We start from the raw sequence: 16735 nt of genomic DNA on the forward strand, positions 1-16735 counted from the left end.
CTCTGCTGGAGGTATATTCTCCTGACACGCCCTCGTTCCGACATGCGCCCTCCATCGACGCCTACTTTTTCGCCCGTACTTCGGTGCATCGGCGCGTGAGGTCGGTCACGCACTGATCTCCACGTTCCTCCACTTCTGTACAGGTGCCTTACACGGTGCCGAAGACCCCGCCTACTTTTTAGTCCCGTCTTTTCTCACCCAGCAGACCAGTGGCTGAATGTGCCCGCTAGGGGGCGCCCAGCCGACCGGTAGCAGAGCTGAGATCCGAACTCGGGGAGTCCAGAATCCCAGCGCTGGTGCACTGGCGCACTAAGATGACAGAATTTGATTTCAGATTTGATATTTGAAAGACGTATTTATAAAAATAATAAATATAAAGATAAATACTTGCTAAATAGAGATAAATAACTGAATTGTTTTAAAATAACGCATAAATAATTTAAGCAAATTCATACGAAATATGAGTGGACATGCAATTCTACCACTTTACCACTTTTTGAGCCAAAACTGTCCACAGAAACGCGTGTTTTTCTTTCATATTGTAGTCGTGACGCTGTAACCATGGCAACGGGACCGTGTCGAACTCCATTTCCCATAATGCAGCTCTTTGAGTTGACTTTAATCCCGGACGCTGAAGGTTGTACAAGCAGGTGCAGCTCGTGAATCATATTAATCGGTAAGTGTACATTTAGTATTAATAATATAGAATTAAAGGTTGTATACATTATGCGGGGGATTACACGTGTTCTTACGCTTTAATTATTAAACAACAGCTTTCGTTAGACGCATGCAACGTGGTAAACAATTCAAGCTGCTAACATGCTAAAGCTAACAACGCAGCAGCACCGTGTAACGATGTGCGGGGTGCTAACAGTGTTCCGCACAGCCGGTTTTACCATCGAATGTGTGTTGTTTATAATAAAACTGCGTCTCATGACTCCTGGATGATAAAATGTGTGAAGTTTAGGCTGCAGTGTTGTTTAATAGTTTTATTATTTACTGTGTATATGTTATTAAACGTCATTTATTACAACCAACTGTACGGAACACTGTGAATCACTGGTGTTGTCACGATACCAGAGAAAATATCGCGATACCACCACAGCACATACTGCTCCAAATCACGTTATCGCATATATATATACTGTTTATATGCACATGCTTATTATAGAACACTTATAATAACAGCTACACTTCATATTTAAAAGGATGTAGACATCGTTTAGACCTCAAATCGACTTGAATACAATGCAGGCTGTCAAGGGCCTCACATAAGGGCCCAACTGTGGAGACTAAGCTTGGTGGTGGGTCTTAAACCAGCTACCTTCTGATCATCAGTCCAGAACCATAACTGGTGTCCTAATGATTGAGTCCAGGTGTTTCAGCCACACCCCAATCATACCCCTCCGACTTCATGTCAACAGTTTGAGGAAGGTCCTTTCACTGGAACTGAGGGGCCGAGCCCGACTCCTGAGAAACACCCCCACACCATAATCCCCCCCCCCTCCACCACACTCTACACTCGGCACAATACAGTCAGACAGGTGCTCTAGAGTCCAGTGGCGGCGTGCTTTACACCACTGCATCCGGTGATGTAAGGCTCGGATGCAGCTGCTCGGCCATGGAAACCCGTTCCATGAAGCTCTACACACTGTTCCTGAGCTGATCTGAAGGCCACATGAAGGTTGGAGGTCTGTAGTGATGGACTCTGCAGAAAGTTGGTGACCTCTGCGCACTATGTTCCTCAGCATCCGCTGACCCGCTCTGTCCTTTTACGTGGTAACACTCGGTGGCTGAGTCGCTGTCGTTCCCAATCGCTTCCACTTTGTTATACAAGCACTGACAGTCGACTGTGGAATATTTAGTAGTGAGGAAATTTCATCACTGGACTTGTTGTACAGGTGGCATCACGGTACCACGCTGGAGTTCACTGAGCTCCTGAGAGCGACCCGTTCTTTCACTAATGTGTGTAGAAGCGTCTCGGTTTTATACACCTGTGGCCATGGAAGTGATCGGAACACCTGAACTCAATCATTTGGATGGGGGAGTGCCAGGTTGCCACAGTTGGGCCCTTGAGCAAGGCCCTTAACCCTCAATTGCTTAGATTGTTTACTGTCTCAACTGTAAGTCACTTTGGATAGAAGCGTCCGCTAAATGCAGAAAATGTAAATGATGGGTTTGGTGTGGAGGAGCTCCGGTGGCCTGCACAGAACCCTGACCTCAACTCTTACTGAAGATATTTGGGATGAATTAGAATGTTGAGTATGAGCTCAGAACATAAATTTGGGTCCCTGTGTCCAGAACCTTCCAGAACTTCATTCCACCTCCACCAGCCTTCAGAACGTTTGTTTATGAACCTGTTATGGCTGTACGATGGTTGTGAAGGATGTTTCCTCTCTCATAGACTAAAGAAGAACTAGAAGATGGACTCCCCCGATAGCCTCCTCCAGCGGAACGGTCCTGCCGGCTCCGCTTCTACCACGCACCACCGTCCAGACCAGGAGAACGACACCCAAGCACCCGCCGGCGGAGCGGAGACGCAGCCGAAGAGCCACCGCCGCCACAAACGCAGGAAGAAGAAGAACGAGTCGGGCCAGAGAGACGCTGGAGCGGGGTCCGAGCCCACAGATCTACCCAGGAACGCCCCGCCGCCACGGCGACGCAGGACACCCAACCCCAGAGGTGGTGGAGACGCCAGAGGCACAGAGGTGGCGGAGGCACAGACGCAGGGGGTCGGCGAGTCCTCAGGGGCACCCGGAGACGCTGCAGGAGGAGGAGGAGAAGGGAAGAAGAAAAGGAATAAGAAGAAGAAAGCCAAAGTGAAGACGGAGGAGGCGATGGAGGTGCGGGGTCAAGCTGGAGGTGCAGAGAAACCAACGAGAAAACCCAAACCTCAAGGTACTCGAGGTAGAGTTCCATTATTGATGTATTTTTAGCTGGTTATAGGGTGAGGGTTTGACATCCTTGAAACTGGACGTCAGTGGGTTCTGGGAGCGGTGTTGAGTTTTAAAGACGTTGAGTTTCGAGGTATTTTTCCCCATAAGGATGTTTGGAGAACCTGTTAATGCGTCCATGGTCCCGTGGAGCTGCAGATATTTTAGTCTCATGTAAAATAATGAGGTTGTTTTTGACACTTAAACACTGAAAATAACACAAATATAATATAAACACACTGAAATACAATTACTAACAGTTGTATGCTTCTTAATGGTGGAGATACTTGATGTTGGAATACCGTATTCCCTTCAGCACCGGCGCATTCACACGAGAACTAAACGTGACAGCGAGTGAGGAATGTGATTAGTGGAGGAACTTATGAGCAGTAATAATGAAGAGAAGTTTAGTGCTCCTGTCTCCTTCTTTTACTACATTAAACCACGTTAAGCTTTATTTTCAACCAGAAGCGTTTTAGACTCTGCAGGGAGGGTGAAAGAAAACAAACAAATAAATGAACAAACAGAACAAACAAACATAAATGAATAAACAAACAAATAAATAAACAGAACAAACAAATAAACAGAACAAACATAAATAAACAGAACAAACAAACATAAATAAACAAATAAGTAAACGAACAAACATAAATAAAGAAATAAGTAAACAAACATAAATAAACAAATAAGTAAACAAACAAATAAATAAACACAGAACAAACAAATAAATGAATAAACAAACTAATAAATAAATAAGCAGAACAAACAAATAAACAGAACAAACAAATAAATAATCAGAACAAACAAACATAAATAAATAAACAAACAAATAAGCAGAACAAACAAATAAATAAACAAACAGGACAAACAGAACAAACAAATAAATAAACAAACAAATAAACAAACAAATAAATAAACAAACAAATAAGTACACAGACAGAACAAACAAACAAAAATAAATGAATAAACAAACAAACAAATAAATAAACAGAACAAACAAACATAAAAAAAACAACAAATAAATAAGCAGAACAAACAAATAAATAAACAAACAGGACAAACAGAACAAACAAATAAATAAACAAACAAATAAACAAACAAATAAATAAACAAACAAATAAGTACACAGACAGAACAAACAAACAAAAATAAATGAATAAACAAACAAACAAATAAATAAACAGAACAAACAAACATAAAAAAAACAACAAATAAATAAGCAGAACAAACAAATAAATAAACAACAAACAAACAAAATAAATGAATAAACAAGCAAGTAAATAAACAGAACAAACATAAATAAACAAACAAATAAATAAGCAGAACAAATAAGCAGAACAAATAAATAAACAAACAAAACAAACATAAATAAATAAACAAACAAATAAATAAGCAGAACAAATAAATAAACAAACAGAAATAAATGAATAAACAAACACTTGGTGGTGGTGCACCAACGTTTATTATCCTTTAATGAACCAATCAGGCTTTGTGTTTCTTGCAGCAGCCTCTGTGCTTGTGTAAAGCTTGCTTGACTGTGAACAGAGTCACTGGTGTTCCAGCAGCCGAACTAACAAAAAATATACGAACACAGGAAATCGCCTACGAGTCTTGAAGCGTAAACCCCTGCACAACATCCTCTGAGTTTATCGTGACGTGAAGCTTGCTCGACTGTGAACGGTCTCGCATCATGTGCAGAGATACAGTAAGAGAACCTGTTGGATGGACGGACAACCATCTCCGCAGGCTCCACAGATCCACTGTTGAGTAAAGGCACACTGAAAGTTTAGCTAAACAACATGTTACGTCGGGTGAAGGACAGATATCGAAATACCAGCTGTACTGTGAAACATGGTGGCGGCGGCATCAGTGATGTCCATTCCGAATCAAATTCACTTCACAATGACGTCTGCAGGAGGTCCAGGGGTGTGAATAGTTAGAAGAACAACGACTGCTCCTAAACTTACCTCCTAATGTCCGTCTAGTCATCTGTGAAAAAGTATTCGCCCCCTCGTGCTCGATGCGTCCCTGTTGCACAGGTGGTGTTTGGCGACCTCTAGCGCAGGAACAGTTTACTGCAGGAGGTTCAGCTCAGACTCTGAGAGCTGTTGTATGTGTACGTAGGCGTGACCTCGGCGGGACGGACGGACCAGAACCACGGGAGGAACCGGGGACAGAGGAGGCGGGTGTTTGAGGAGTACATGTCTGTTAAAGACGTCTCTGATGGACTGAAGAGAGGACAGCTCATCCAGGTCACACACACACACACACACACACACTTTATAATAACGTATAATGTATAATAATGTGGTGTATGGGAGCGTTTCTAACTGGTGTCTGATTAGGGGCAACTACCTGGGGGGGGGGCAGGTGCACTGGGGCCCATGGTGCACTGCTCATGAGCTCCTAGTTACGCCACTGTGTCTGATCTTGGTATTTTCTGATTGTGGTTGATGTGGCCCTAGTGGGCCCGCTGCTCTAGAGCTAAGAGACAGAGCTAGTAATGTCATAAGTAATGACTTGATGCCGCTGCGACCAAAGACAGCCGTCCGAATACTTCTGGAACACTCTAATACGGGTGCGATTGGGCGTGTCTGATAGAGGGAGGGTCTGATGGGGGTTTCACCTCATTGCTGGCGTTACAGCGACTCCTGCTGTCTGCTCCAGGTGTTGGTACGAGTGGCGGAGGAACACACAGAGCGTAGCGTGTCTCTCTGTGAGAATCCACTGCTGGCTGGTGTAAAGAACATGCAGCGACTTAACCCATGTTGAAGATGGGCGCTAGTGTGCTACTCTCCTCGGGCCAGTGTTTGAGTTTCAGTGTGAGCTCCACTATGAGTCGATAACTGACTGCAGGCCAGCCAGTCTAGCACCCGTACTCTCTTATACACTGTTATAACAGCCCTTTATGTACAGAATCTTTTAATAATGTTAAGGACTGTAGATGGTGAACTTTCTTTATGTTGTTAAATCAAAGCACTCCATTGATTCAGTATGAGACGGCAGCCTAGAGGTTAAGGTACTTTACTAGTAATCAAAAGGTCGCTGGTTCAAGCCCCATCACTGACAAGTTGTCACTGTTGGGCCCTTGAAGGCTTAGACAGTATACTGTCTGTATACAGTGCTGTAAGTCGCTTTGGATAAAAATGTCCACTAATTGCCGGAAATGTAAATATATAATATATAATATAAATATAAATGAAACTGCAGAGACACCGTTATAATGCAGATATAACTGACTGCAGGCCAGCCAGTCTAGCACCCGTACTCTCTCACTATAAAGCCACGCTGTTATATACAGAGATTTTTTTATCAAGGTCTCTGAATCTGTTAATAATGTAAACGTAATAAATAATGATGATGATTGATAATAATTAGGGCCGATTAACGCGCTAAATTGATCGAGATTAAACATTTTAATCAACCTATTTTTATCGGGCTGTTTGTGCCACGTAAATGTGTGTGTCTGTGGTAATTCACGTTCCGTAAAAGTGAACGCTGATTAACAGAACAGAATAAACACAGCCGGAGACCGTGTCGTTTCAGATATCCTCCCTACACACTCGCTCCCTATGCCCCTATAGTGCACTTAACATTCTTAAAGGGCCAGACAATATATTTGTAATTCACATTACACGACAGGTGTGACGTTAGAAAACAACAAACTTTTTCTTAGAATAGCTCTTTTTTAAGGAAAAATAGTTCCTGTGTGAATTACAAGAGCAGGAAAAACTACGGCAGATACAAAAGCCAGAACGGGGGACGCGGCGTGACGTTATTATTACCGTTACTCAACGCTCGTGCCTGATTTACACTGAATATATGAAGCAAATAATATTCGGGTGATTCTTCAATTGGGGGAACTTTTACGTCCCTAGGTTATAAAACTAATATTTTAGGTATTAAAAAGATCATTCATTGCATCACTAAAAAAATTACACACCAAAATAATGATGATTTCCATTTTTTGTGATGATTTAAACATCAATATTTTGCTCCTTTGGCCTTGTCCCCAACCCAGACTTTAAAACTTCTCTGCTCTAATAAAATGCTAAAAAGTGATCAATTCATTATAAAGATCACAATATGAGTTTTATAATAACTTAAATATAAACAAAATATAATTTTTTTTTCATATTTGTACAACCTATGCATATTTGTGAGCAATATATTACTGTCCCCAGCATTATCGTCATTACCGCAGCAGCGTACGGTTTCTGTAGGGAATCATTTGAAGGTAACACTTGTTTATGTTGTAACCATGGAAACAAAGACTCGCAAGGAAGCACATGCCAGCCATGAGAGAAGATTAACATTGTAATGTCTGGAAATGTGAGTAATTTAATCATGTATCACCTGATCATAGAGTATATTTATTCAGCGTCATTACCATTTACATCAGTACGGCAGTACTTTACCAAAAAAAAGAGAAATTTACACATTATTTATATGTATTTAAAGTGCATCTTGTACTAGCTGTTGACTAGCTTTAGCAAATCCATGGCCTAGCTAGTTTTTTTCTTTAAAAAAAGTAAAAATTGTCATTACCGCAACACGTCATTACCAACACATGATGACATTTCGCTGCCACTTCTCAAATAAATATGAAATATTGAAATTCTATATAAGCTCAATTGTAGCCATCATTAAGTCTTCGCTCGACAGCATGTAAACATTATCTGGACATAATTATTATTATCATTATTACTAATTTTATTTTTCAAAAGCTAAGATGGTAAAAAGAGCCCGCAATTGAAGAATCGCTCATACACGTCAGCGCTTGTGTCTTTATTTCCGGCTGAACTGATAAATAAAATGTTGATTTCGGTTGATTTTCGGAATTTTGATTTATAATTTTATGACTTTTTATTAATCTAGATTAATCTCGATTAAAATTTTTAATCACGTGACAGCCCTAATAATAATAATAATAAATATAACTGAAGGAATTTGTGTTGTGTTCAGGCTGCGGTGAGAATAAACCCGAGGAACTACACTGAGGCGTACGTTCCCTCTCCTGTGAGTATCGCTCCTTCATCTCTCTATACGCACTGCTGTGTGGTGGTTTGGGACGGAACCCTTGTGGATCATCAGAACCCTTGGAGAACTGGAACTCCTGTAGACTGGAACTCGAGTAATAATCAATCGACTGTCGTTTTTTCAGCCTTGCTTGCTTACCAGTGTTCACGGTGTCCCGTCCAGCACAAGCGGTGTTCCGATATATTGATAAGTCCTGGCTCTACCCACACCGCTGTTTGATTTTGAAATGCGGTATATTAGAACAAGACACGTTCTCTAAATCTCCATTTTATTTATTTATCCAAGACCAATATCACCCCCGTACAGACGTCGTCTCCCGACTGCTTCCTCGATCACCCCGTCTACCAGATCACAGAGACCAATTCGGGTTGTAGGACTCCGCCGAACCACTGTGGGAGGCATTCTAAACGGCTAAATTAGAGGAACTAGGAACAGCCGTGACTTTTCCCAGAAGCTGCCAGTCTGCTGAGAGTTCTCAAAGAACTGGGTCGGTGTTCCAGACCTGGGATGATCTGGTTGTAGGAACGTTACAGCGATGTGGTGGTGGAGCTACCCTGATGAGCCGTGCGCATGTATGGCCGAAAGTATGTGGCCACCTGACCATGAGCTTGTTGGACGTCCTATTCCTGAATGGGGCGTGTGCCATGTGTACACTTCTAATTGGGGCTTTCCTCGAGATTTTGGAGTGTCTGTGGGAATTTGTTACCATTCCCAGTGTCTGAGTGGAAGGTCTGAGGTTAACTGAGGTTCCTCCACACCGAACTCGTCCAGCTGTGGTCTTTATGGGTCTCGCTTTGTGTGTTGAGGTTCAGTCGTGCCGGAACTGAGAAGGACCTTCCCCAAACTAGTGACACAGAGTTGTATGCACCTGAGAGTAATCACGGTTTCTTTCTGACGTGGCTCAGGATGGGTTGGCGGACGTGTTCCTGGACGGGATGGTAGCTCGGAATCGAGCGCTGAACGGAGATGTAGTGGTGGTGCAGCTTCTCCCTCCTGACCAGTGGAAGGTATCTAATAGATCCCTCACCCTCACACCTACCGTCAGATCCACAGATTGTGTGGTTTTTGCTGGAGTCTTCACGACTCCTGTGTGTTCAGGTGTTGAACGGGGACAGGGGTGAACAGTCGGGTTCGGATAAGAAGAGACCGAGTGAATCCTCCAACCCCGACGTGACTGTGGAAGCTGAGTACAACGATGAGGAGGATGAGGAGGAGGAGGAGGAGGAGGGTGGAGATCTCAGTAAGAAGATGGAGGCAGTAACTCTGACGGATGCCGGTACTCACATATCACCTATACAGTTTCAAAAAAAGTTGGGACAGGTGTATGTTCAGCACAGTGTTCTGTAGAGTTTGTTGTAGGTGTGAAAGTACAATAGTAATCATCTATACCGGCGTGTTTTCAGGTGTTGGTTATGTCTCAGTGTTCCTCTGTTTCTGGTTACAGATTCAGCGGTCACGGCTGAGGGTGGAGAACACTCGGAGAGCCGCGGTTCCTCCGACAGGAACGTTCAGCGCACCGGCAAGGTACAGTGTTCGTCACGGAGAACTCACGGTCACACCTGGAGACCAACACCTTCATACCACAAACCTCAGCTCCATAACACTGGGACAGGATGCTTTACAGTTATATGTTATATACCTGTACAGGTACACTGTCCATTATATCAGCTCCACTTACCATATAGAAGCACTTTGTAGTTCTACAATTACTGACTGTACTCCATCTGTTTCTCTACATGCTTTGTTATGGTCAGGACCCCCACAGAGCAGGTATTATTCAGGTGGTGGATGATTCTCAGCACTGCAGTGACACTGACATGGTGGTGGTGTGTTAGTGTGTGTTGTGCTGGTATGAGTGGATCAGACACAGCAGCGCTGCTGGAGTTTTTAAACCTCACTTTCACTGCTGGACTGAGAATCATCCACCAACCAAAAATATCCAGCCGACAGCGCCCCGTGGGCAGCGTCCTGTGACCACCGATGAAGGTCTAGAAGATGAGCGACTCAAACAGCAGCGATAGATGAGCGATCGACTCCGACTTTACATCTACAAGGTGGACCGACTAGGTAGGAGCGTCTAATAGAGTGGACGGTGAGTGGACACGGTGTTTAAAAACTCCAGCGGCGCCGCTGTGTCTGATCCACTCATACCAGCACAACACACACTAACACACCAGCACCATGTCAGTGTCACTGCAGTGCTGAGAATCATCCACCACCTAAATAATACCTGCTCTGTGGGGGTCCTGACCATAACAAAGCATGTAGAGAAACAGATGGACTACAGTCAGTAATTGTAGAACTACAAAGTGCTTCTATGTGTAGAAACAAGGAGGTGGTTTTAATGTTATGGCTGATTAGTATATAATACAACCCCAATTCCAATGAAGTTGGGACGTTGTGTAAAACATAAATAAAAACAGAATACGATGATTTGCAAATCCTTTTCAACCCATATTCACTTGAATCCACTACAAACACAAAATATTTAATGTTCAAACAGATAAACTTTATTGTGTTTTTGCAAATATTCACTCATTTTGAATTTGATGCCTGCAACACGTTCCAAAGAAGTTGGGACAGGTGCATGTTTACCACTGTGTTACATCACCTTTCCTTTTAACAACACTCAGTAAGTGTTTGGGAACTGAGGACACTAATTGTTGAAGCTTTGTAGGTGGAATTCTTTCCCATTCTTGCTTGATGTACAACTTCAGTTGCTCAACAGTCCGGGGTCTCCGTCGTCGTATTTTGCGCTTCATAACGCGCCACACATTTTCAATGGGAGACAGGTCTGGACTGCAGGCAGGCCGGTCTAGTACCCGCACTCTTTTACTACGAAGCCACGCCGTTGTAACACGTGCAGAAGGTGGCTTGGCATCGTCTCGCTGAAATAAACAGGGACGTCCCTGAAAAAGACGTCGCTCGGATGGCAGCACATGTTGCTCCAAAACCTGTATGTACCTTTCAGCATTAATGGTGCCTTCACAGATGTGCAGGTTACCCCTGCCATGGGCACTAACACCCCCCCCCCCCCCCCCCCCCCCCCCCGTGCCCAGAGAAGCCGGCGGTGTTTCTGGGTGTTGTTGATATATGGCTTTTGCTTTGCATGGTAGAGTTTTAACTTGCACTTGTAGATGGAGCGACGAACTGTGTTCACTGACGATGGTTTTCTGAAGTGTTCCTGAGCCCATGTGGTAATATCCGTTACTGAATGATGTGGGTTTTTAATGCAGTGCCGCCTGAGGGGTCGAAGGTCACGGGCGTTCAGTGTTGGTTTTCGGCCTTGCCGCTCACTTGCACAGATTTCTCCAGATTCTCTGAATCTTTTGATGATATTATGGGCTGTAGATGATGAAATCCCTAAATTCCTTGCAATTGCACGCTGAGAAACGTTGTTCTTAAACTGTTGGACTATTTGCTCACGCAGTTGTTCACAAAGTGTTGAACCTCGCCCCATCCTTGCTAATGAACGACTGAGCCTTTCGGGGACGCTCCCTTTATACCCAATCATGACACTCACCTGTTTCCAATTAACCTGTTCACCTGTGGAATGTTCCAAACAGCTGTTTTCTGAGCATTCCTCAACTCTCCCAGTCTTTTGTTGCCCCTGTCCCAACTTCTTTGGAACGTGTTGCAGGCATCAAATTCAAAATGAGTGAATATTTGCAAAAACACAATAAAGTTTATCCGTTTGAACATTAAATATTTTGTGTTTGTAGTGGATTCAATTGAATATGTGTTGAAAAGGATTTGCAAATCATCCTATTCTGTTTTTATTTATGCTTTACACAACGTCCCAACTTCATTGGAATTGGGGTTGTATGTTATATATGTTATATATCTGTACAGGTGGTGTATATAGTAGAAGAGAAAGTGTTTTACTGTTATATATGTTATATATATCTGTACAGGTGGTGTATATACAGTGTATCACAAAAGTGAGTACACCCCTCACATTTCTGCAAATATTTCATTATATCTTTTCATGGGACGACACTATAGACATGAAACTTGGATATAACTTAGAGTAGTCAGTGTACAGCTTGTATAGCAGTGTAGATTTACTGTCTTCTGAAAATAACTCAACACACAGCCATTAATGTCTAAATAGCTGCAACATAAGTGAGTACACCCCACAGTGAACATGTCCAAATTGTGCCCAAATGTGTCGTCGTCCCTCCCTGGTGTCATGTGTCAAGGTCCCAGGTGTAAATGGGGAGCAGGGCTGTTAAATTTGGTGTTTTGGGTACAATTCTCTCATACTGGCCACTGGATATTCAACATGGCACCTCATGGCAAAGAACTCTCTGAGGATGTGAGAAATAGAATTGTTGCTCTCCACAAAGATGGCCTGGGCTATAAGAAGATTGCTAACACCCTGAAACTGAGCTACAGCATGGTGGCCAAGGTCATACAGCGGTTTACCAGGACAGGTTCCACTCGGAACAGGCTTCACCAGGAACAGGCTTCGCCAGGGTCGACCAAAGAAGTCGAGTCCACGTGTTCGGCGTCATATCCAGAGGTTGGCTTTAAAAAATAGACACATGAGTGCTGCCAGCATTGCTGCAGAGGTTGAAGACGTGGGAGGTCAGCCTGTCAGTACTCAGACCATACGCCGCACACTGCATCAACTCGGTCTGCATGGTCGTCATCCCAGAAGGAAGCTGACGCACAAGAAAGCCCGCAAACAGTTTGCTGAAGACAAGCAGTCCAAGAACATGGATTACTGGAATGCCCTGTGGTCTGACGAGACCAAGATAAACTTGTTTGGCTCAGATGGTGTCCAGCATGTGTGGCGGCGCCCTGGTGAGAAGTACCAAGACAACTGTATCTTGCCTACAGTCAAGCATGGTGGTGGTAGCATCATGGACTTAGGCTGCATGAGTGTTGCTGGCACTGGGGAGCTGCAGTTCATTGAGGGAAACATGAATTCCAACATGTACTGTGACATTCTGAAACAGAGCATGATCCCCTCCCTTCGAAAACTGGGCCTCATGGCAGTTTTCCAACAGGATAACGACCCCAAACACAACCTCCAAGATGACAACTGCCTTGCTGAGGAAGCTGAAGGTAAAGGTGATGGACTAAACCCAATTGAGCACCTGTGGCGCATCCTCAAGTGGAAGGTGGAGGAGTTCAAGGTGTCTAACATCCACCAGCTCTGTGATGTCATCATGGAGGAGTGGAAGAGGATTCCAGTAGCAACCTGTGCAGCTCTGGTGAATTCCATGCCCAGGAGGGTTAAGGCAGTGCTGGATAATAATGGTGGTCACACAAAATATTGACACTTTGGGCACAATTTGGACATGTTCACTGTGGGGTGTACTCACTTATGTTGCAGCTATTTAGACATTAATGGCTGTGTGTTGAGTTATTTTCAGAAGACAGTAAATCTACACTGCTATACAAGCTGTACACTGACTACTCTAAGTTATATCCAAGTTTCATGTCTATAGTGTTGTCCCATGAAAAGATATAATAAAATATTTGCAGAAATGTGAGGGGTGTACTCACTTTTGTGATACACTGTATATATGGATCCTCATATATACTGTCCTCGTATATACTTTTCCTCGTATTTACGGTTCCTCATATATACTGTTCCTCGTATAAACTGTTCCTCGTATATACTGTTCCTCGTATATACTGTTCCTCGTATACTCGGTTCCTCATATATACTGTTCCTCATATATACTGTTGGATGTTTAGGTGTTTAAGTGTTTAGATGTTTAGATGTTTATGTGTTTAGATGTTTATGTGTTTAGATGTTTAGGTGTTTAGATGTTTAGGTGTTTAAGTGTTTAGATGTTTAAGTGTTTAGATGTTTAGATGTTTATGTGTTTAGATGTTTAGGTGTTTAGATGTTTAGGTGTTTAAGTGTTTAGATGTTTAAGTGTTTAGGTGTTTAGATGTTTAGGTGTTTAAGTGTTTAGATGTTTAAGTGTTTAGATGTTTAGGTGTTTAGGTGTTTAGATGTTTAGATGTTTAGGTGTTTAGGTTTTTAAGTGTTTAGATGTTTAGATGTTTATGTGTTTAGATGTTTAAGTGTTTAGATGTTTAGGTGTTTAGGTGTTTAAGTGTTTAGATGTTTAGATGTTTATGTGTTTAGATGTTTAAGTGTTTGGATGTTTAGGTGTTTAGATGTTTAGATGTTTAGGTGTTTAAGTGTTTAGATGTTTAGATGTTTAGATGTTTAGATGTTTAGGTGTTTAAGTGTTTAGATGTTTATGTGTTTAGATGTTTCATTGTTTAGATGTTTATGTGTTTAGATGTTTATTGTTTAGATGTTTAGGTGTTTAGATGTTTAGATGTTTAGGTGTTTAGATGTTTAGGTGTTTAGATGTTTAGATGTTTAGATGTTTGAATGTTTGTCTCGCCGTTCATTCATGTTTTGTTTGGATATTTTCCAAGTTAAAACCTGTTAAGCTCGTCTGCAGGAGCTAATTGTATGTAATTACAGGATCTGTGATTTAATCACCGACACCAAAACCAAAATACACGTCACCACCAAAAACCATCAGCACAGAAAACCTTCCCAGTACAGCGACTCTACACCAATCATAATCAATCAATAATAAAAAATAGTAAATGAATAAAATAATAAAGCACGCAATAAATAAAAAAATACCAACCAACTAAATAAAATAACCAAAATAATGATTAATAATAAATAAATAAAATAATATAAAAATAAATAATTAACTATAAATAATTAATTAAATAAAATAATAAATTAATGAATAAATGATAAATAACCAGCCAACTTAATAAAATAACCAAATAAATAATTAATAATAAATAAATAAAATATAACAAAATAAATAATTAGCTCTAAATAAATAAATAAAATAACCATAATTAACTATAAATAATTAATTAATTAAATAACAAATACATTTATTTTAATAATAATAAAATAAATAATAAAATAATAATAACAAAAAACTAAAATAGTAAATAAATAAATAAATACATTCTAAAATAAATCAGTAGATTATTAACATTCTAAGCACTTGCACTGGTGGCCCCAGACTTTTGGCCCTTGCTGGATATAAACATGGTCTAATAATATGTGGTAAAATGTTGACCAGTTTACACTCCTGCTGCTGGGTTTACTGGTTTGGTGGGAGGTAGTTGGGTGGTCCTGACCTGAACTGGGTTATTCAATGAGAACAGAACTGAATCTTATAGGTCAGTGGTAGCTCAGCGGTTTAAGGTTCTGGACTATAAGTTTGCTGGTTTAAGCCCCACCATAACCAAGTTGCCACTGTTGGGCCCTTGAGCAAGGCCCTTAACTCTCAGTTGCTCAAACTGTATTCAGTGATAATTGTAAATCTTCACAGTTTGTGTCACTGAGACGAAGTTCCAGAACGACCCAAGGATCTGAGACACCGAGACCCTGCTCATGTTCTCCAGGTGGGATCTTAGCAGGACGGTGTTTTGCTGGCTGATGGGTGTCATGACTGATCCTCAGACCTTTAGCGGTACAACCCGTCATCAATTAGCAGTTTAAACCCGAGAGAAAAGAGTCACAGCGGTGAGATCAGCAGGAGCTCCGAAAAGCTCCTTCATCCAGGACTGAGGAGCTTCTTTATTCTGGGAAACAAAGGGGCAGACGGAGGCGCGTAAAAGGGCATTCAGAGCCCGCCGGCCCCGCTAAACGGGATTAGGATTCAGAGAATGAAATCAACACTGTTGCTAGCTGTACTGGGAGGACTGGGAGTGTGTGTGTGTGTGTGTGTGTGTGTGTGTGTGTTAGCAATGGGAGGGCAGAGAGAACAAAAGCCAGATTAGCCATCTGTGTTTCAGCGGCATCTTACAATTAACATAAACCAGCCGACTGGAGCAGTGAAACGTTCATCAGGGTTCAATTCATCCTACTGACTAAATACTGTTTAATACAGAGGAACCCTGTAACTCCACCTCCCTAAACCCGGAATCTTGTACCTTAAATTTGTACCTTAATCTCAACATGTGCAGTAAAACCTCATCAGTGTGGAATAAGCGTCAGATCCAGGGTTACAGTTCCACATGTATCTGTGTTTATCTGGATTCGCCTCCCTGTTTCACTTTTAAACTTGTGTTACAGCTCCAGCTTCTGAGAAATGGTGAGAATCAGAATCAGCTTCTCCCAGAGTCTAAAACGCTTCTGGTTGAAAATAAAGCTTAACGTGGTTTAATGTAGTAAAAGAAGGAGACAGGAGCACTAAACTTCTCTTCATTATTACTGCTCATAAGTTCCTCCACTAATCACATTCCTCACTCGCTGTTTTACTACAATAAGTCACGCTAAGTTTTGTGCACCGCCGTCACACTTCATAGGAAATAACGGCACAGCGGCGCAGAAGCGGTTTTGTCACTTCTCATGTGAATGCGCCGGTGCTGAAGGGAATACGGTATTTCAACATCAAGCATCTCCAGCATTAAGAAGCGTCAGGAAACAATAAGGAAGTAAAACTAAAGTGCAGCTTTTATTGTATTTTTAATGTTTAACTGTTAGTAATTGTATTTCAGTGTGTTTATATTATATTTGTGTTATTTTCAGTGTTTAAGTGTCAAAAACAACCTCATTATTTTACATGAGACTAAAATATCTGCAGCTCCACGGGACCATGGACGCATTAACAGGTTTCCCAAACATCCTTATGGGGAAAAATACCTCAAAACTCAACGTCTTTAAAACTCAACACCACTCCCAGAACCGACTGAGGTCCAGTTTCAGGTACCGCTGTACTGTTGTTCATGTAAAGCTTCTCTGG

At 42.0% G+C, this 16735-nt stretch overlaps 1 protein-coding gene across 1 annotated transcript; it reads left to right on the plus strand.

Annotated features, from left to right (window-relative positions):
- Nucleotides 1-597: 597 nt before the first annotated feature.
- Nucleotides 598-11849, plus strand: LOC134307935 (DIS3-like exonuclease 2; the record flags this gene model as incomplete). The annotated part of the gene is made up of 8 exons (XM_062990612.1): nucleotides 598-676; nucleotides 2405-2907; nucleotides 5058-5185; nucleotides 7899-7952; nucleotides 8879-8980; nucleotides 9072-9249; nucleotides 9418-9497; nucleotides 11826-11849. Coding segments are annotated over exons 2-8 (1050 nt in total), but the record flags the coding sequence as incomplete, so codon positions are not given.
- Nucleotides 11850-16735: the final 4886 nt, after the last annotated feature.

The sequence above is a fragment of the Trichomycterus rosablanca genome, unplaced genomic scaffold (genome assembly GCF_030014385.1).
Source record: "Trichomycterus rosablanca isolate fTriRos1 unplaced genomic scaffold, fTriRos1.hap1 scaffold_395, whole genome shotgun sequence".
NCBI classification, from domain to species: domain Eukaryota; kingdom Metazoa; phylum Chordata; class Actinopteri; order Siluriformes; family Trichomycteridae; genus Trichomycterus; species Trichomycterus rosablanca.